Genomic DNA, 21,846 nt, shown 5'->3' with positions numbered 1-21,846 from the left:
CTAGACAAAACCATGCTCTGATACCAAGATGATGTAGGGGGGTTCCTAGATGACTAGGTCTCCTACAAGATTAACTAACTAGGTAGGTTAACTCAAGGGGCGTAGGTAAATAAGACCAAAGAATTTCAGCAAACACGATTAAGCATGCAAGATAAAGCGAGACTAATAAACAAAGTAGCCAAAAGCAATATTAATCTAGACAGAAAAACACATAAATTCTTACTCAAGTTTCAAGTGGGGACATGGGGAAGGGAACAAACGACATATGAATATTAGGTTCAACACAAATCCATCTAGACACCCAACTTAGATATGCAACAATCGATAAAATAGGCATAAACAAAGGGCAAATGCAGACTTCAACATTAATGGGTTGCAATATATATAATAGGGATTAAGGGAGGTGGGGAGGATTTAGTTTAGTACTTTACCATACTGCTATTCAGATCTGAGGAGAGAAGAAGAAATCCAGATTCTCCAAAATAAAGAGGTTTTAGTCCACTTTTGTTGAAGAAGATATACCCAACCAATTGTAGAGAGAGTAGCAGCAGTGATGTAAAGGCAGCAGTGTGCAGCGGCAGCAGTATTGTAACGGCCGTAGTACGTAGCAGCAGCAGTGAGGTAGAGGCAGCAGTTGCAGCAGAGCAGTTTTATACCGGCAGAATTATGTTGCAGCAGCAGTGGGGTAAGGCAGCAGGTGCAGCAGTAATAACACAGCAGCAGTTGCAGCAGTACTAACGCAGCAGCAGGTGCAGCAGTATAACGCAGTAGTAGGTGCAGCAGTATAACGCAGCAGTAGGTGCAGCAGTATAACGCAGCAGCAGAAAAAAAAAACAATAAGACTGAAAAGAAAGAGAGGGAGGTGAGACAAGAAGATTAAGAGAAGAGAGAGCCGAGAGAGTAAGGGAAGAAAGAGGCGAGAGAGAAGGGTAGAAAAGTAGAGATTGAGAGAGAGAGAGAACCGTGAGAGGGGTGGGGATTTGCTCTTGGCTTTATTTTCAATTAACATTCATTGAAAATAAACAATGGCCAATGGCCTTACACTTAAAGAGAATAAACTTCTAAAAATAAAAAGATACTTAGAAACTCAATTGCATGAAATAAAAACTACCTAATAGATCAATATAAAGAAATCCTAGTTTCCTAATTGTGTAAGACAATCAAATATCACTAGATTTAAAGCAAAGTACTAGAATCAAATAAGATTTGGTGGGGTCCACAAAATCTTCCAAGATCTTCTAAAAATCTGGATCGATCTTGGGACCAAATAAGATTTGGTGGGGTCCATAAAATCTTACAAGATCTTCTAAAAATCTGGATCGATCTTGGGACCCACAAGATCTTCTGAAATCTTCTAAGATCTTCTAAAATCTGGATTGAGCTTGGGGCCCACAAGATCTTCTTCTTTCTATTCTTCCAGCCACAAAGATGGCTGCTTCTTCTTCTTCTTGCGTCTGTACACTTTGATGTCCCCATCACGCACCCTCCACCTTTGGAATTAAGAAATGAAGCAATTATTCACATCCATCGAGAATATCCAGACACAAAGAAAGAGCTGACCGCCAAGCAGAAATCCCCTCCTAGAATGTCCCAGCTTTTCCTGGAAAAAATCTCCACAATAACCATCCGGTCCTGGAGAGTTGTCTGGATCCAGATCGCACACCGCTCACTTGATCTCCTCATTGGAAGGAGAAGCTTCAATTCTCACCCAATCTTCATCGAAAAGAGCAACAGGAATGCAATCTAGAAGTTTTAGATGAGACGATAATGCCACTGCTTTGTGAAAATATTTATAATAATATACCACTTATTGACTCAGATGAGCCTGATCAGAGATCACAAATCCATCCTCCTTTTTAAGCGTTCAAATCATATTACGACTCGACGAATCTTTGTGGAGAGGTGAAAATTTTTGGAATTTCTATCACCTTCCTTTAGCCATTTATTTATTGCTTTCTCTGCCAATAACATCTCATGTTCCCTTATTGCCTTAACATACGTAGTCTTTGCATCTGCCTCAAGAGCAAATAAATTATCATCCATACCTGTGGCTTCAATTTCTTCTTGCACAATTTCCAAATTTCATTTGGTTTGCTGCAGAGCCAAGTCAAAATTTGGAAAATTTTCTTTCGTCCAGTGCCTAACAATAGGCTTAAGACGTTTCAGCTTCTGCATCAGCCTATAGATCAGATGAACCCTGACTTCCTGATCCCACACCCCTATAGATCGAATGACCTCAAGAAAATTCAATTAGACTCCACACCTGGTTTTCTAAGAGTTAAAAAAGTCGCCCCATACAGTTTTTGGTCCTCTCCAATATCACGCAAGTCCAATGACAGAGCACTTTTTTATTATTTCTTTTTTGACCAAAAAATTTATTGTGATCTTTTTGTTCAAATAACAATTAAGGTGAAGCAGGGTTCAGAACAACGAAGTTATTCCAGATGCTCGCCAAATCTGGAAAAAAAAAGGATCTTCAAAACAAAAAGAAGACTTTGTAAGTTTCATTAAAATTAAGCTACACGTGTTATCAATATCTCTACGTGTGATTCGTTGGGACATAAACTTTTATTTAATTTACTTTTTTACATTGAATTTCTAATTCAATTTACTTTAACTTTATTTGAACTTTGACTTTGGTTTCTAGTAAAGAAGTTGCCATATTTCTTAGTTGAACAGAATTTCTTTCTAAAAGAAAAAGAATGGTTAATTCCATGAAAGCAGTCTTTTTCACGAGGTAGAAAAACTCCCATCAGACCCATGTATGCCCCACTTGCCAGCTCCTCCTTGTACATGGACTCAAAACGAACTTGTCCTAGACCCAAATTTTTAAGAACAGACCAGGTCTCATAACGCTTGAGCCAGTAAAAGTAATCCAAGCAGTCCAACCACAAGTCATCAACGCATTCGGTCCAAACTCTTCAGGACAATTTTTAGAAAAATAAGTTAGGCAACTAACATAGTTTGGTGCAGCTTGGATGCAAATTAAGAAGGCTCCAAAATTTTATAGCATCTGTGGCACATCCGTCATGAGCATAAAAAACATGCAGTATAAATAGATTAATCACTTAAGGAAAGTACGGGTAATGCATGAACAAAATTAGAGGACAGGTAATGGCATCAGCTGTAAGTTAACTTTTATGTGACGACCAATTTTAAAAGTATTTTGTAATTCACAACATTTGTGGGTAGTATCCCTTTTATAATATTAAAGTGTTCAATAATAAAAGGGAAAGAGTGGTAATTGGCATTTAATGCAACAAAGATTGGTACAAGAGAGAAAAAAAAAAGGCATGCATGGGAGAGAGAAGCAGCATTTACTAGTGAAGGGGAACAGTGTAGTACGTAAGAGACAAGAAACCAATTGAGGATTCTACATGGACATTTTCTCTCAATGCTAAAGGTAATATGTCTGGAAACCAAATAAAAAAAATTGAAATTATTTTATGTTTCCAACCCCCTTCACCAAATTAGCAACTGCTATTTCCTAACTTTCTAATTCTGGTCTTGTTACTTACTAATTCTGTGATGGTTACATAACTCCCTATCCAGCCGTTGGATGAAAACCAGATTTTGTTATGTTGTTCATCACATCAGTAGGTAGTTTTGACCAGAGTTTTGTCTCCATAAGATTACTATGAGATATAAAACATTCCTTATTTCTGGTTTATCCTTAACCCTGCAATTCTGGTTTACTTTGGTTTTCCTTGTCACTTATGTTAGGTGATTAGAAAAACCCATCAAATGCCTTCTCAATATCTGCTTCATTTGTCTTGGCACATAGGAACATATGAGCATTCTTGCATTATCTTTGTTCGCTCAAGATTTTCAGAGCTTCTTCCTGAAGTTTCTAGATGGATGTTCTCCTTTCAGCTAAGATGGTAAATGATTGAAAAGTTGAAAAAATAAGAATCACTGAAGCAATGGAGATACAAAGCAAACAGCAACATTTAAGAGAAACAATTACCGACTTACAAAAGGCAAAAAGGTTTTATGGACACTAGACAGGCACATCTAGTTGTGCCAAGTGAAAGACTGATGTGGCAATTCCAACTGTTGGAAATCTAGGGAATGGTTTAGATTGCCTATGTGTTAAACTTCGAAAGATGTTTTTTTGATCTCTTACCTTTTACTACAGAGTCGAAAGAATGTGTTGAACTGCAGCTTATCAACTAGAGCAACTTGAGGTTGATTTTAGCTTCTTATAAGACTCAATTTCACCCACACCTTATGAGTAAAAAATAATTGAGTTAAACCAGATCCAAATATGTCTTTGAACCACAGTGTTGCTGATGTTCTAATAATATCATGCTTCAGGCTCTTTTTATTTAAGCAGATCAGAAAACTTAGTTCCATCATCAGAACAAGAAAACTTTTGGTTAGAAAAAATGGAGAAAAACTTACATGCAATTTTACTAGAAAGATATCAATATAAATAAATCAACCATGGTTTGAAAAAATAAAAATAAAATGATAACACCCCACGAAATAATATCAATAAACTAGAAAATATAATGAGGATAATGAGAAAGAAACAAATTATAAGGCCATTCTCAATATTATCTAAACTATAGGGGAACAAAATGATAACATTACCACAACCCCAGCCTGAAAGGAATTCTGCACTTCCTCCAGAACTCTCCTCTCCTCCCCCCACCCCCGAAGAAAAGGAAAGAAAAACTAAGAGTAGTTACTAGGCTCCAGCCTTCTCAAGGTCTGCAAATTAAGCACAAGTTCTTCCACATCAAGTATTTTTAAACAGTTTGATCCACTTTCCATTTAAAGACCCCGTTATTTCTGAACATTTGGATGCACTTACTATGTAAAGGTATTCATTAGTCCTAAAGCCTCACACAATTTCTCATAAATCATGTAACTCCATTTCTAAACACAAAGAAACCACAAGGCTCATCATATTTTCCTACTTGACCTTGTTAAATTTAATCATCGTGTCAATGCTAATAAAGTAAGAATCATCTTTCTCAGCAATTAAAGGAGAAAAGGCGAAGAGTTACCCACCCAACCCCCACTTTTTTGGGGAGAGGAGTGCATCAACAAACCAACATCAAAATAGATTGCATTAAGGAACAGCATCTTTACACGATGAGAAAATCTATATCATACGTGCTCCACAATTAGGATAACCATAATCATCCATTGCCCAACAGTATTGTGAAAAAGCAATAGATAAACTTTCATTCTATAGACAATACAATCAAATTTTTTGAGACAAAATCAAGAGGATTTAATCTAAAAAAAATATAAACTTAAACAGAACAAAGCATTTATAAGTGAAGCAATGCAGTTGCATGTGCGTGGATAGACTGGCATGATGGGACCCAATCCGAAAACCCAAACTGAGATGAACCAAATTCAAATGGGGGGGGGGATTCTGGTCCTCTCGGAGGCGGTGGAGGGAGATTTTTCAACTTCCAAGAGAGGTGCCCCATGTGACAGTGCCTGTGGCACCCCAAGTAGAGGGCTTCAAATTCTTTGTGGTTAGCAGAGAATGCTAAAGAAGGTAGCATAAAGAGAGCGGGAGGGGGAGGGGGTGTTGCGGGGGTTTTGACGAAAGGAAAGAAAAAGAGAGACATTGACCTCTGACCCAATGGTCCACCTGTGTTCCAATTGACAAAAATTGGCACAACTCAATTGGTCAGCAGTGATGCCTTGCAGCAAGTGAGGTGGAAGTTGGAGTAGTTGGCGAACACCAATCTCATCGATGTTGGACCTTGAGCTGAGAGTGGTGGAGTCATTGGCAATGAATTCAATGTTAGAGCTTCACCAGCTGCTGGGAAGGCCAAGGCGATGGAGAAGGCGTTGATATCTAAGTAGATGAAGCCTCGGAGTGTGATGATCATGTAGCAAGCGTTCATGTTTGATTCCAATCAGGGAGGTGGGACTTTCTCATTGTGTTCACTGTTGTGCTAGCATACTCAGGGCCAAGTCAAAATTTGGAAATTTTTCTTTCGCTCAGTGCCTGACAATAGGCTTAAGACGTTTCAGCATCTACATCAGCCCATAGATCGGATGACACCTGACTTCCTGATCCCACACCCCTATAGATTGGATGACCCCAGGACAATTCAATTAGACTCCACACCTGGTTTCAAAGAGTTAGTTGCCCCATACAGTTTTTGGTCCTCTCCAATATCACACTAGTTCAATGACAGAGCTCTTTTTTTATTATTTCTTTTCTACCAAAAAGTTTATTGTGATCTTTTAGTACAAATAACAATTAAGGTGAAACAGGGTCAGGAACAACGAAGTTATTCCAGATGTTTGCCAAATCTGAGAGAAAAAAAAAAAGTAAGTTTCATTAAGATTAAGCTATGTGTGTTGTCAATATCTCTACGTGCGATTCATTGGGACAAACGTTTATTTAATTTACTTTTTTACTTTGAATTTCTAATTCAATTTATAATTTACTTTAACTTTATTTGAACTTTGACTTTGGTTTCTAGTAAAGAAGTTGCCATATTTGCTTAGTTGAACAGAATTTTTTTCTAAAAGAAATGGAATGGTTAATTCCACAAAAGAAGTCTTCTCCACTAGGTATAAAAACTCCCATCAGACCCATGCAAGCCCCACTACCCAGCTCCTCCTTGTACATGGACTTAAAATGAACTTCTCCTAGACCCAAATTTTTAAGAACAGACCAGGCCTCATAACACTTGAGCCAGTAATAAGTAATGCAAGCAGTCCAACCACAAGTCATCAGCGCATCCAGTACAAACTCTTCGCGCGACAGTTTTTAGAAAAATAAGTTAGGCAACTAACATAGTTTGGTGCAGCTTGGATGCTGAATTAGGAAGGCTCCAAAATGTCATAGCATCTGTGGGGCATCCTTCATGAGCATAAAAAAAATGCAGTATAAAGAGATTAATCACTTGAGGAAAGTACAGGTAATGCATGAACAAAATTAGAGGACAGGCAATGGCATCAGCTGTAAGTTAACTTTTTTGCAACGACCAAATTTTAAAGTATTTTGTAATTCACAACATTTATGGGTAGTGTCCCTTTTAAAATATTGAAGTGTTCAATAATAAAGGGGAGAGAGTGGTAATTCACATTTAATGCAATAAAGATTGGTACAACAGAAAACAAAAGTAATAAAGAGAGAAAAAAAGGCATGCATGAGAGAGAGAAGCAGCATTTACTACTTAAGGGGAACTGTGTAAAAGTATGTAACAGACAACAAACCAATTGAGGATTCTACATGGACATTTTCCCTCAATGCTAAAGGTAAAATATGCGTGGACATGTAGCAAGCATTCATGTTTGATTCCACTCAGTGAGGTGGGACTTTCACATTGTGTTCACTGTTGTGCTAGCATACTCAGGTTAGATCCTTGCCCATTTGCTAGATGGCAGATGAGGAGCTATCGGAGCACAAGAAGGAAGGCATAGCTCGATGGGCAAGGTATTGGATCGAGGTTAAATCGACACTGGAGAAGCGCAAGGTGTTGTGAAGAAGCAACTTCAACAAAGTAGCGGAGGTGACAACTGAGGAGACGCACCATGCATAGGGTAGCAAAAGAAGAAGGAGTAGGAGGAGCGGCAAGGCAAAGATCCAGAGAGGTATAGTGGGATGGAGAGGGTGAGGGAACAATGTATAGGGATAGGATGTTCTAGAGATTGCAGGGGGCAGGGAAGAGAGAGAGTTGCAGGGGGAATTTGAAGAAGGGGATTATTAGGAAGGAAGAGAAGAATATGAATCTTTTGACGCCTCAAAAATGATGGTGACTGGCTATTGGTTACTGGCAAGAGATAGAGAAAGAGGACTTTGGATTTTGTAATATGTTACCCTTTTTAGATTATTTTCCCAGCTGATTCCACTTGATCCCATAAAGTGGATCATTGGGCCAGGAATTGGCCAACCAATCAATATCAGAATCGGTTGGAGCCAATCCCATGCCTGATTCTGAGTTCTTGAATAAGGGGAACACTTTTGTGATAGAGAGGAGAGAAGATGATTAATAAGAAATATTGTTGTAGAGACGGCCTCAAGCCAAAAGTCATAGGAACATTAGATTATTGAAGTGAAGTTTGCACAACAGTAAGGATGCAATCATTTTTCCAACCCCCATTTTGTTGAGGAGTAGAGGGTTAAGAATTCTAAGGTAAAGTGCCCTGTTCAGCAAGAAATCAAAGGACATGCTATGCCAGGTGGAGTTCAATGTGGAGGAGCAGAGAGGGTGAGGTGAGGGCAGTAGTGGAAGTGGTAGCAGTGGTGTTAGTGGTAGCAGTGGTGTTAGGCTGCGGAAGTTGTGCAATGGATGCAGAACCTGCAGGAGCTCTGTTGCGGAAGAAAGCTGCAGTTTGAGAGAGGATCTCTATACGGAAGGGCTATGCAAGGGGCCGCTGGATGGGCCAGGGCTGCATTCGGAAAGGTTGTGTGTGGTGTCGGTGTATTAGTGCTCTGATACCATAATTTAAGATCAGAACTCATATTTGGAGAGGCAAAATTCAGAAACTGGATTTGAAGGGTGACGACCCCTTAATTGATCGCCTCACCCTCAAGAAAGAAAGAGTACAAGATGAAACCCTAATAGTAACTTAATATGACAGAGCTCTGAGTGCTGCATATAACGAGGCAGTAGAAGGAAAAAAAAAAATTGGCTGAATACACTAATTCTTAGAAATTAACCCCTTCGACAGTTAAAACCACCGAAAAACTCAGCAATTATTCACCGAAATAAATCCAGCCAGAACACTTCCAAAGAAAAAACCTAAAAACTACGAACTCAACCTAATTCTGCGCTACTGTCATAGCAGACAGGTAACCCCAAAACTTGAACGAGCTTCATATAAAACCCTAGCAACAAAATAACATAGAACAAAAAGGAATTACTTCCGAAGCAGAAAACATAAGAGAGTAGCATAAATTAGGGCAAGAGAACATTAAAATAAAGAAAACCAGACCTTCTTCTTCCATCCTTCCGGGGCAGGGAGCTCAACAGAGACGACCTCCTCTTTACTTTCCTGCTTCTCGACGTGAATTTCCTTCTCTGTTGGCGTGATTTCCTCCTTATCCACAACGCTCGCCATGTTCGAACTTCTGCTTTGTTCCGAAAAAACCGAAAACAGAGTTCCCGCTCTAACTACTCTGAAGTCTGAACAAACAACAAAAAAAAGTCGAAATCTTAAATCTTACGGAAATAAATTAAAAATAATTCTGAGTATTTATAGTAACGCTATAACGCTATAACGCTTTGTCTCTGGTGGTACAAGATTTGCCGCGCAATAACTGCTCATATTTAAATGTCTTCTTTCAATCTTCATTTACAAAAACGAGGAAAAACGTCTTCGATTTTGTGGTTTAGTGGTGTACAGACTACAGAGTACAGGATATCTATTTTGTATTATCTAACGGGAGGATTTGACGGTTGGAGACGTTAGCATCGTTAACGTCGTTAATAGGATGTCGGTTACCTTAGAGTGAGGATTAAGGACTGTAGGGATTGGTCCGGCCGGTCTGGGTCTCTCGTACATGTGGGGAAGGCCTTTTACGGTTTTTACACTGTGATGACAGAGACGATCAGACGATAGTCAAAAGAAGGGCCGAGTTGGCTCGGTCATTTTCTTTGCCTTCAAGGTTGCTGTTTGCTTGTCTAGAAATGTATGTTAATTTTCCCATTCAAAACAGGGAAAAAGAAAAGACGCTGATCAAAGGAATTGTGCACGCATTCCTGCTGACTGTAGTGTACGGATTATGGAGTTTTTAGGTTTTTTAAGAAGGAATGCCCCCATGTTGGCTCATGGGTCATGCAACCAAGTAGTGTTGTAAGGTTATCCCCCCCTTATTTAGTTCTACTGCACTAGCCCCAAATCAATTGAGGTAGCAGTGGTCCTCTTTATTTCCTGTATTTGTTGTGGAAAAGGGGGATTCTACCGACATTTCGGCCTTTATTATCAACTTGAGCACTTTGTTCTATGTTTGTCATGAATATATAAATACGGACATTTTCTTAATTAGAGATTGGCATGAATATATAAATACAGACATTTTGATGTGTTGTACATTGATCCCTAAAAAATCTTGAATGATTCTCTAACAAGTGTGTTGACAATGGGAATTTTTTGGTATAATCATCGGTCTTGACAAATTTCTATCCATGTTAATACCCCTTTGCATATTATCATTTGCCCCAGGCCTCGCGATTAGGTAACATTTTCCTACCTTGAAATAGAAAACTTGAAAGTGAAAGAATAAAATTAGTGCCCTTCTGCCCGCTTCCTTAGCCTCTTTCTTTGAAATGCCCAGCTACAAGAATCGGATCAGTCCCACCCGGGAATCGGTGTATTCTAGTATTTAAGGTTCTTACCAAAAAAGGTATTCAAGTTTTTATAATACAGAATCGGCTGAGCCGGATGGGAGATATTGGGAACGACCTTGGCCGTTTCTAGCTATCCGATTTTTAAAACCCTGATAGATAATACAGTTTTATAGTATCTGGTGTGGTCCGTGAGGATGGCTTTCTGTCTTTTGGAATGTCTTGAAAGATTCACTTTTGAGTGTAACACTATTAAAGGGTATCCCTTAATTTAGAAAAGATTCCACAATGGCAGGTAAGGAAATCGTCGACGCTGTTATATAATGAATTATCGGCTCGGACTCCATAGCATTTTCGGCATCAACTATACCAGTGGACGATACCTTCCTACCTCTAAACCGCGCAACAGGTTCTTCCTCAATTCTCACCATTTCTTCTTTCAATCACGCACTCACATTCACTCATTGATGTGTGCCTGCTTGAATACATTCTCTGATTCTCACCTAAGTAACCTGAAATTCTGTTATCTATCTCTTTTCTTTATGTGAAGTAGGGTTTGGTTTGCAAAGAGAAGTTGTAGAGCGAAAATCGGGATGGTGGAAGCTGAAAAATCGAAGTTCTCAGAGGCAGTAGAGGTGGTAGATGATCCTCAGTCTCTTGAAGTTAAAAAGGCCGCGATCCGTGATGCTGGCCCTGGAAAGCTGCAGGTTCCCTTTTCGATTTCCTTTTAAATTCAGAAAGAAATAACGGTTTACTTTTTCTTTTTCTTTTTTAAATTGAATTTAGCTTCAATTACTCTTACTGAGTTGCAGAAGTCGTTCATTTCGCAATGTCCTTCACCACATTTTTTCTGTACTGAGTTTTTAATTTGGAAATTTTTATTTTTTTGGTGGAATCTAAGATTATTGATCGTGTATACTGGGGCCCTTTGAGCTTGTATTATTGTAGTATAAAATGAATGGGAGAAGGATCGCTCAGACTGTAGTTTCCCACCAATGAGGGTGTGGGTGATCGAATCATCCAGTAGGATGCGTTTAAAGAGGAGAGAGAGTGTGTGTGGGGTCCATGGGTAGGATGTGAAAGGGTGTGCGCAGGAATCTGCACACTGGTGCCATGGACTCATTTTTTCCTAGATGAATTTACAAAAGGAAAAGAAGTTCCAAAATACTTTTTATCGGTTTTCCTTGTTTTTGTCTCCCACAGATGTTGCTTATGGTAAAACAAAGTTACGGGAAATTTTAGTATCACATTGCTTATGGAAGAGATTAGAGCAAGGTTTATATTGTATAATGGGAACTACTTTTTGACGGAAGTATAATGGGAACTACAAGGGTAGGGTTCCTCGGAAGGAAAACTCACTATGCTCTTGTCTTTTGGGGGGAGGGGGGGGTTTGGGGTTTTTCATTCACACTCGCGCACACCAAGCCGGGTAGGACATGGTGAGGCGAGAGGCCTTGTCTGTGTGTGGTTTCTTTTGGATTTTTTATTTAAAAAGAAATTAGTACATTGGTATATTTGCATTAAGTTTCCCCAAACTTGATTTATCAGGCAAATTTTTTTATGCTAATATATACATGGTTGCTTTATGCTAAGATATACTTGGTTGCCTCCATATGCATTTTAAATGCCAGGTAATTGTGGATTTTGATGCCACACTAACGAAGTACTGGGTCAATGGTCGACGTGGCCAGAGTAAGTGACCAGTGTTGCTGTTCTCTGAACAAATTTTATTTTATGCATTCTGTTTGCGGAACTTACTTTCAATTTCTCCGATAATGTGATTAGGCACTCATAACCTATTGCAACAGAGCAATCCTGAGTATGATGTCAAGAGGCAGCAGTTGTATGAATACTATCATCCATTAGAATTTTCCCCGACAATTCCCATTGAAGAGAAGACAATGCTTATGGAAGAGTGGTATGTGGTTTAATCATTCTTCATCAACAATATTGTGCATCCTACCTGTAACCCATAAATCTGTGGCTTCTTTTTCCCTTGCTTCCAACACAAGCTACTATAATGGCATCTAAGATCTAACCAATATAAAAAAATTACAAATGACAAATTGCATTATTGCTTGGGATGACAGTGTGGATATGAGTGCATGGGAGGCTTAATTTCATTTATGCACCCAAATCTGAATTAGTTAAGACCCTGAAGATTTTATCTTCATCGATGCAGGTGGGGAAAGAGCCATGCTCTTCTTATTGAGGGAGGCCTTACCTATGGTGACATAAAGAAGTCTGTAGCAAATGCGACACTTGAATTTAGAGATGGTGTGGTTGAACTATTTACTTATTTGGAGGTGGGTGCTTCACTTGCTTGCAACATCTTAATGAGCTTAGCTTTGCAATTGGTGACTGATAATTGACCATTAAATGACGTAACTTTCTACTATTTCTTCCACCACCCCACCCCCCAAAAAAAAAATCTGAATTGGAAATTGATTTTTTTTTGCCGTATAATTATATCAATGCACTTGCTGTTGAATCAGTTGTTTTTAACAGTAGAAGCAGGGAAAAATGACTTGCATAATTCCTTAGGTTTAGGTAGGCAGTGGGACTGGTAGTCTAGCTAGTTTACATGCAGAGTCTTCAGTTGATAAATGTGTGCCTTCTAAAAACTTTTCTGGAAGGTTCTCTATGACTGGCCGACTAGGCTGTTGGTCCAAAACCTAGTTCCAAGAACTGCCCTATGGGGCTGAGCAGGTCTTTTTCGTGCCCCTTAGACCATCCTAGGGTCAGCCAACTTTTTTTGGCTTCTTATTAATCTCTGTTACCAGTTCTCCCACCCTCTGAAGCCAGACTAATTTTTGGAGCTCCTTTATTTTTTTATCTTTTTGATTGACAGGAGAGAGGTGTGCCCGTCCTTATTTTTTCTGCAGGCCTTGCAGACATTATAGAAGAGGTTAGTTCCAAAATATTTTTCTAATTGTTGTCTTTTTTGTATTATTATTTTTTTCAATTCATTCAAGCATGACTTGCTCCCCCTTCCCCTCCCCGGTGCTTTATCTTGCCTACTAAGATTTCATATAATAATGCACTTCATTTTGTTGCTTTACCAGGTCTTGAGCCAGAAGCTTCATAAATCTTTTAAGAATGTCAAGATTGTGTCTAATCGGATGATATTTGATAATGATGGGCACCTTGTATCTTTCAGAGGTATCCTTTTGATAATTTCCAAACACTAGGAATCATTTTACCTAAAAATAAACCCATTTTGGGATTTTTTTTATTTTTATTTTTGGTGGGGGTGTGAATAAATAATTCATAGCCAAAAGGAGAAGGAGATACAGGGGGGCCCAAAGGGGGAAGAAGTAATAATACAGAGCTAAAAAAAATATAGGCAGAGTAAGACCCCACTCTCAAGTAGAGGAGGGGCTGCAAAAGGGAGACGAAGAGGCCCCAGGACACAACAATATGCATGTTCCTTGGGGAATCAACACAATGGGAGGACACCGAAGATAGCTTGCTTCTAACAGCAAAGGCAGTGGAGACTCAAATTTGTCGGAAGGATTTGGAGGACGAGGACCATTTTCTGAGATTTCGCTCCATCCAAATATGGCTCATGGCGGTACCAAAGACAAGCTTACCCACTGAGTCATAGGTTGATGATCTGGCCAAGGACATCCACCCAAGCCATTCTCCCTCAAAAGGAAGGATCCTACAGTTTCTTGGCCAGCATTTAGCCATCAATCCCTTTCCAAACTAAAGAGGAGAAGTGGCAAGCAAAGCATTTGTGGCTCACATCTTTCAAAGCATTCCAGCAAAGACAACAAAAGAGGGGGAGCCCGGATTTGACGATAAGTAAGGAAAGACTGCTTACTGGGACAGTTGGAGAGATCCCGCCAAACAATGAAGCTATGAGGAGGGATATGGATTTTGAACCAAATGAGCCTGCGCCAAGGGGACATGGACCCATGAACTCTGATAATATCCCAAAACGACTTGGAGTTGAAAAGGCCAAAAGAAGAAGAAGCAGGCCAGACCCTAGGCCTTTTGGGAATAGAAGGCAAGGGATCCCAAATGGCAGTAGAAAGGGGGAGGGAGATGTAGGAGGGGCCCAATTAGGGGTGAAACAAGGCCGGATTTTATAAAACCCTAGCCCAACCATAAGTACTCTTACCTTAGCCCAAGCCCAAGCCCAAGCCCAAGCCCAAGCCCAACCCGGCCTTGAGGTCGGACTGAGATACAACCTCCTTGCTGCGCTGGGCCCAGCGCAGCTTGGCCTAGCCCTGATTGACCCTGATTGACCCTAATTGGGCCAGAAATCTTAGCATAGTCCCTATTCGAGCTCAAAAGGGTTTGGGCCGACAGGGCCAAACCTACACCCCTAGGCCTAATCATCCTAACAAATGATGTCTGCAACCAGAGAATGCTTACCATGACCCAAACTATAAATAGCTCTTGCACCTACTAAATGAAAACTCCCAAGGTGCCAATGGTCTAAGCTAAGGCTGGTGGAGGCACCATCATCGATGAGACTAGAAGATGGCTTAAGAGCGAGGCCTAAGCTTCAAAATCTTTTCGCCAAACCTGGGAGACCCGAAATGGAGGGAGCAATCCAGATAGAATCATTACAGAGAAGCCTAGAGAAGACCCAATCAAACCAAATACTAATTCTTTTTTACCACTAACTTCCAAATTAATTTGAGGATACCAGCATTATTAACTTCTTTGATCCTCCTCAAGCCAAGGCCTCCCTCATCCTTAGGGATATAGACAAAAGACCAACTGATAGAGTGAAGGTATCTGGAGAATTTGGCTCCTTTCCACAGGAAGGAACACATAAGGGACTCCAACTTCTTGATAGTAGAAGCTGCAACCTGTTGAATTCAAGAGGTCTGGAGTGGACACCATAAACCTAAAGTTTGAGGTTCCTTGGAAGTGTATCGAGTAAGATCGTCCACTCTCTTTCAATCTCTGTTCTGTCATTCTCAGGTTTGGAGATGACTTGAGTTTAAAAATTTATTTTTCAGGAACTGCCTCTTTTGGTAAGTCTTATAACCACCAGGTCCGGATCAGAAGTTCATTTACACTTGGTGATTGAGTTGAGATTTGATAACCAAAAGGTGCCCGATCCAAAAATAATTGTCAAAGGTGCATGCTTAGTGAATCTTTTGATAAGGAAGTTTGTCTTTGCTTCCAATGCCACTGGCACATCACTGGTTGGAGATGATGACCATGGTCACAATTTGGATTTTTTTTCAGTGTTTTTTTTCTGGTCAATTGGTTTGGGTGCTTAAGATTTACAGTTGGGACTGATAGCCATTGCTGAAAGTATTTTCAGCCTATGGAGAGTATTCCATGAGTTGTAGGCTTGGGCAGAGTTGGACTTAGTGCCAAGTGATATTGAAGGTTGTTTGGAGTGTGTACTCTAATGTTGGTGTAGGTGTATTCATCAAAATTTTATTTTGTGCGGGTATGGCTGTGTTCGCTACCATTTCACATAAAAGCTCGAACTGTTAGGGAAGGGCAGCGTCAATGTATACATCAACACTCCCCCACATGTGCAGGCCAAGATCCCATGGTCCTTGCACGTGGAGCTCACATGGCATTGAGGGAGAAGAAATGTCGGGAAAACTCTTCCGATGCACTTCCCAGGAGTTGAACACTCAACCTCCTTGCTCTGATACCATGTTTGCTACTATTTCACGTAAAAGCTTGAACTGTTAGGGAAGGACAGCATCAATGCATACATCAACAAGCTGTGTAGCTACCCAAGTTGTGCTGGTGACCTGCAGCTGCCTAGCGCAGTGCTTTGAAAATGTACAAGTGCTAGAGGTTGTAGCTTCCCAAGTCGTGCTAGTGAACTGCGCCTGTGGAGCGCAGTCCTTTGAAAATGTATGAGTTCTTGAACATGTATTGATGACTACTTGGAAGTGTGTGTGTGTGTGTGTGTGTTGTGGGTATGGTGAATTGTAGTTCCAAGTTGGGCATGGGTGACATTTATGCTCCAGCTTGAGGGAGAGTGTTAAGAAATGCGGTACAAATATATATATATATATATATTGTAAGGGTTATCTGTAATAAAGTTTATTGACACGGGCTTATGTGCAAATAGTCTTAAGTCATGGGCACTACTTGTAATATTGATTTTTTATATGCTATGATTATATATGGTAGCAGTTAGGGTATTTTTGAACCCTATCAATCTGCACCCTTTTTCTCCCCTATTCTCTTATTTATTCTTTCTTTCTTTTCTTTTGGTCCTAATTACTGTTGAATATTGTTCTGATCTAGTAACAAACCTTATTCATGAATTAATGTCCTGTCTATTCGGTTTTATATAGGACGTAAAGAGATGGTTATGTTTACCTTATCTTTCTTTGGGACACCTAACCCTGTATATATGCCATATGTATGTTGGGCACAGGAGAGCTTCTTCCTCCAACTTTAAACAACAACAACTCAGCCTAACCCCAACTAAATGGGATCGGCTAAATTACTAATTTTCTCCCCTCCTTTCTTTTCTTTCTTTTTTCCTCAAAAAAATTGAACAAATTTAATATCTTTGCTGTAATCAATCAATTGGCTGGCATTTTATTTATTTGACAATTTTTTTTTTGGCTTTTTCTTCTTTTTGAGTGCAGGGAAAACTATTCATGTTTTGAATAAAAATGAGCATGCTATCGATATGGCTGCACCCATGCATGATCAGTTGGGTGGTATTGATGGTCCTACTAATGATAATTACTTAGTTAAGAAAAGGACCAATGTGCTGCTTCTTGGTGATCACCTTGGAGACTTGGGCATGTCTGATGGTTTGAACTATGAGAACCGAATTACTGTGGGATTCCTGTAAGCTAAAATCATTTACTTCTCATCTATGAAATATTTCATTTGCAAAGTTGCCTGTATTACATTCCAATTCGTTAGAACCAGGACTAGCTTTGACAGTCTGTCACCCATGCTTGGGTTGATTAAGATCTTGACCTGAAGTGTTTCATAACCTAGACAATGCTTTCTGAGCCATCGGCTTTTTGGTGAGACGTTCAATTACATGGTTGGACTGTAGTATTAACAACTGATGTTTAACTTTTTATTTGTTAAAGGAATGTTTACATTAGTTACTCCTTGATTAATGGTTGTGTAAGTGAGCTTGTTTTAATAAACTTCAGATTTTAAGGTTTTGAGAAATTCCCTTAGTTACTTGCCAAAAATTAATGGTCTTCCACGGAGGGGTAGGCATGCCACTAGATCCGACAACTGGGGATGAGAGAGCCAGTTCAGGGATCCACGATCCTGTCTGCAAGCAACCATCATTTGTTTTCTATTAGGCTTTCCCTATTGTAGTTATGATTGATCTGGATTTTCATTTCTAAGGTAATTTATTGCACCTTGGTTTATATGCATACTAATGAGATTGTTTTGATCGATATTCCGTTAAATATAATCTTCTTTTCAGAGCTTTGAAGATTTACCTTAATTAAAGGGGTTTTTATTAATAGTTTTAAAAGTTTTTGACTTGTCACGCTTTTCAGGAAACTAATTTTTGACTTCTCACACTTTTCAGGAAACTAAATTTACATTTAATAGTAGGGAATGGTCAATTAATGAGAGATCGAGACCAGGGTAGGGCGGGAGCAGATAATTGTTAACTAAATCTACATTTAACAGCAGTAGTTGTCTTTGCTAGTAGCTCATTAGCAATTCCAATGCTCTTCCACACTGTTGTTCATCTAGATGATTGGATGTGGTTTCTTGCCAGACAAGTGTAATCAATGTACAACCACATCCATGTCCAGATAAATTGATGCAGAAGCAGCTGGGGTTCTATTCTGGAACCTCTTGAATGGGGTGGCAGAAAGTTTATAGGTTATGAAGAAATTACTTTAGGCACATGCATGTGGAGTCCCTTTGGTGTTAGGAAACAAAGAGGATGGATGGGAAAACTGAGGTGATTTTTAACTTTTTACCCAAAAAAAAAGAAGTGAATTTTAACTCATGGGAAGGTATTTATCAAAGCTTCAAAGTAGGGTAGGAAAAAGGTGATTTTCTTTGATTGAACTATAAGGTTGATGGCTCTAAATATAAGAACTTTGATTTGGGGTTCAGATGAGTGATTTCTGGATTTAAATAGTCAGGATTATATATGACAGGGTGTTAGAAGGATATACAGTACAAATGGTTGGTGTGGGGTGGCTAGTGTGGGAGTTAATGAGTAGATTTTCCTGGCCTGAACAGATGAAAAGAATTTCTCCACTGGGCTATTGGAAGTACTATATTGATAAATGGGACTAGTAGGCCGAGTTTCGCAGCCTAGAGATTGGAGTTCAATGGTAATGCTGTTTGTGTCCGAATTTAAGGACTCAAACTATCTCCTCCTCAGAGTTGTTATTGGGGACAGTAAAGTTGATTATTCTGGTTAGGTGTCTGAATGTGGGTCCTTTTGAGCTCGTTTGCCAGCCCATTTCAAGATCTATCCTGGTATTTGCTTTAATATTTCCGGTCTAATATAATGAAAGGTGCTAACTGAAAGAAACTGACATGGTCAAACACTGTAATTCTTTTAGTATCAGCTCGTACAGGGAGTCAGGGAAAGAGAGAAACTCCATGGTTTTGTAGAGTGCATGATGGTATAAGTATGAATGGGCATCTGTCTGGTTATGTTGAGTTTGAGCCTAAAGCCTAAGTGGCCAGTTACTGTCATCTTGCGTGAATTCATGTTGATCAGAATTGTTTATAAATTGAGTTATCTGGTTTTCTCTCAAACGTGATTCTATCCCAATACCTGCACTGATCTCCCACTGGATTTCACTGGTTCGGTATTAGTACTGTATTACCCTACCCAACACATGATCACACATGCAATTGCATGTGCTTGTTTACCAGTATATTAAAAAGGACCATTTCATGGCCAACAATATCTAGTAATTTGTTATTACTGAAAGCTTTCTCATGGCACCTTTGACTATCCAACATTTTTTATATTTTAGCACTTCAAAAATACATTTATTGTACTGCTATTAATGACATTTATAGACAACTCAACTCAGAGTCTAAGACGAACATAGTGGAAACTGCACTAGGACATGAATTAGTGACAATGAACTTAAATATTAAGATTATTGCTTTTTCTTAACAGACCTTTGCTTGGGGTTCAAGCTCTGCTTCTGTTGGATACTGCGCTATTTCTTATCTTACGTTTTGCTGTTAAAGTCTGGCTTACCCTATCTAGAAAGAAGTAAAGAAGGTAATCATTGTGAAATAACTATGACTCGGTATGGTTTGAAATCTGAAGATATTTACCCAAGTGATATTGATGTATACTATCAATGAAATATTAAATTCTTTTTCTTTTTTGCCTAAAGATGATGGGATAACAGGGATTCAAAGTATATAAGACTTCATAAAATAAAGAAGGAAGAGAGTTCCCCATGCTGCTAGTGTGGGGGGAATCTCCCATGCATACCAATGGCACCACAAAGAATGATATCATTCACATGGAGCCCACATGGTCAGGGCAGGAGAGAAAAAATTAATAAAAAGCCCCATGTGAGAGGGCGATGGAACATTGGTTGCATGGTAGCTTTTTCCCATAAATAATATGGAACTTTTTGTCGAAGGTTAATGTGAACTAAATTGAAAAGAAATGGCAAAGGGAGATTTGCTACTAGTGATTTGGCTGTCTCAATATTGTCGTCCATCTTTACATGAGAATCTGGAAACTGGACATAGGCGTGTGGACGAATTTCTAAACTGGAAGATGAGGAAATCAGAAAAATATGAACTTTTTGTGTCTGCCTAGATGAATGGATTAACTTCTTTTACTTCGAAGTTTTTTGCCCTTGCTTTGCTCGTGTGTCTTCCTTTTTTCTTCAATATTTAAATTATTTTTGTGTGATTTTTATGTTTGTTTTCTCAATTTGATTCCACATGCTTGGAGTAATGTTTAGAATGAAAGAGTGAAGGTTTGTAGATTTGTTGTTTCGTATTTCATGGCATTGTTCCTGTTGCAGGAACAACGACGTTGAGAACTCTCTGGAAATCTACCAAAGAGCATTTGATGTTGTCTGTCTGGTTAGTCGACTGCCAAATTTACAAATTCATTGTTCTCTCCCTTCATTTTTTGAGAAAAAACTAAGACAGCATTGATATGTAGAATTCTTCACTACCTGTACGCATGGAGGCATGGAAATAATCAATCGACTCATGTCATGTAGATCTCTTGGGGGAAAGATGTAACTGATTCTCTAACTATGATATCTTGTCCAGGCTGGAGAGATATTGTGAATGGTTGCCCCATAGGCCGCCAGGGGAGGGGGAGGGGGAGGGGCAGGGGGAAGGAGTGGGGGGTGCACAGTTGTATCCTGCTGCATTAATGTTTGTTCTAAGGCATCTCCTAGTCTAATTGTATAATGGGTCCTGGCCTTCCTTGAGTGTGCTAACAATTGTATGAAGTTGTCAACACAAAGAGGCAAGATATAATGCAAATATCCTAATCTCTATGTTGAGAAGAAGGCGAATAGCTTTAAAGTCATATAAGCTGTACCTCATCCATAGAACTTCTGTAATGCCACACTTATGGTTTGTTTGGCCCCGTTCCATCTACTTGTTCTGTCCTTTTTCTAACATTGTTATTATTTTTTTATCCTGCAGAATGATGGACCAATGTGGGGTGTAGTTAAGCTGGTTGCTGAAATCTGTGCAACTGGAGATCACTAAACTGACTAAACTATTTTGCTACTCCTCACAACCTCTCTCAGTCCTATGAACATTCATTTATATATATTTCCTACCCAGCTGCACCATACAGGAACTCTATGGTGCTTGAGTATGACCGAGCATCAAATCAGGTGATTCAGTCTGCTTATCATGATATCAGCTAAAGGATTCGCGGAACCTCAATGCAGTCCAAGGATATCTTTAGAAAATGGTATACTGGAACACTATAGTCTATTTTCTTCACCCGCCTACTGATGTTTATTCTTTTAGAGAGAGAGAGAGAGAGATGTACTCAGAATTTATTATCATACAAGTTAATGTCATTTCCCTTGTACTTGGAGTTTTATGGGCAGATTCTTTTGTTAATAAAGTAGGTTTTGAAGTTATCACTTGTCAATTGTAGTGTTTTTCTGCGATATGGAGAGTTTATATGGAATTTCGATTCTGGAGTCCAAATTCTGCACACGTGGCATGTAGGGTTTCCATGTGAGGTAGTGCATGAATACAAATATGAGGGTAAGTTGTTCTACGAAAGGTAAATGATTGAATCTGAGACTAAAATTTGTCATGTGAGTCTTGTGACCAATCAAAATCATTGCATGGATATTGATAAATCACATTTCCATGTACTCTTTTCCGTGGCAGAATAAGTGGCGAATAAATTTTATCCATCCTTATGCCCAATAATGCTTAATAAATTGCTACTAAACTTGTAAATTGGCAAATTTTAACTTCGAAAAGTCCTGGATTATGGGAGACTCCATGGACAGCAAAAAAGTACAAAGATGCATTGCAGATATGCATTTGGTTGTTCTTGATTTGTAAATTGATGTGTACACCATTCGCACAAAAATTTTCTATGGGGAGATAGTGAGCAGCACTGAGCATCCAACAGTTGGGG

At 39.2% G+C, this 21,846-nt stretch overlaps 2 protein-coding genes across 3 annotated transcripts in view; one reads left to right on the top strand and one right to left on the bottom strand.

Moving 5' to 3' along the window:
- LOC122087184 (methyl-CpG-binding domain-containing protein 11-like) overlaps positions 1 to 9,318 on the bottom strand; it is an 83,032-nt gene extending 73,714 nt beyond the window's left edge. The window contains exon 1 of the mRNA XM_042656229.1: positions 8,926 to 9,318. Within this exon, the coding sequence (XP_042512163.1) occupies positions 8,926 to 9,051 (126 nt within the window). The 5' untranslated portion in view covers positions 9,052 to 9,318. The remainder of the gene's footprint in view (positions 1 to 8,925) is intronic.
- A 1,161-nt stretch (positions 9,319 to 10,479) lies between these two features.
- On the top strand, positions 10,480 to 21,342 carry LOC122087500 (cytosolic 5'-nucleotidase 3-like). Of its 2 annotated transcripts, none has more exons than XM_042656651.1 (10): positions 10,480 to 10,686; positions 10,828 to 10,984; positions 11,909 to 11,969; positions 12,063 to 12,195; positions 12,460 to 12,583; positions 13,129 to 13,185; positions 13,343 to 13,439; positions 16,871 to 17,078; positions 20,240 to 20,300; positions 20,880 to 21,342. In XM_042656651.1, the coding sequence occupies exons 1-10, from the start codon at positions 10,601 to 10,603 to the stop codon at positions 20,943 to 20,945; spliced, it is 1,050 nt and encodes a 349-aa protein (XP_042512585.1). In that variant the 5' UTR covers positions 10,480 to 10,600; the 3' UTR covers positions 20,946 to 21,342. The 2 variants fall into 2 exon arrangements, with proteins under 2 accessions (XP_042512585.1, XP_042512586.1); XM_042656652.1 differs by having other exon boundaries at positions 10,481 to 10,686; positions 10,831 to 10,984.
- The last annotated feature ends 504 nt before the right edge of the window (positions 21,343 to 21,846 follow it).

This window comes from Macadamia integrifolia, chromosome 8, assembly GCF_013358625.1.
Source record: "Macadamia integrifolia cultivar HAES 741 chromosome 8, SCU_Mint_v3, whole genome shotgun sequence".
In the NCBI taxonomy this organism is placed as follows: Eukaryota; Viridiplantae; Streptophyta; class Magnoliopsida; order Proteales; family Proteaceae; genus Macadamia; species Macadamia integrifolia.
The sequence above is the reverse complement of the archived record's forward strand: the minus strand, read 5'-3'. Positions and strand labels throughout refer to the sequence as shown.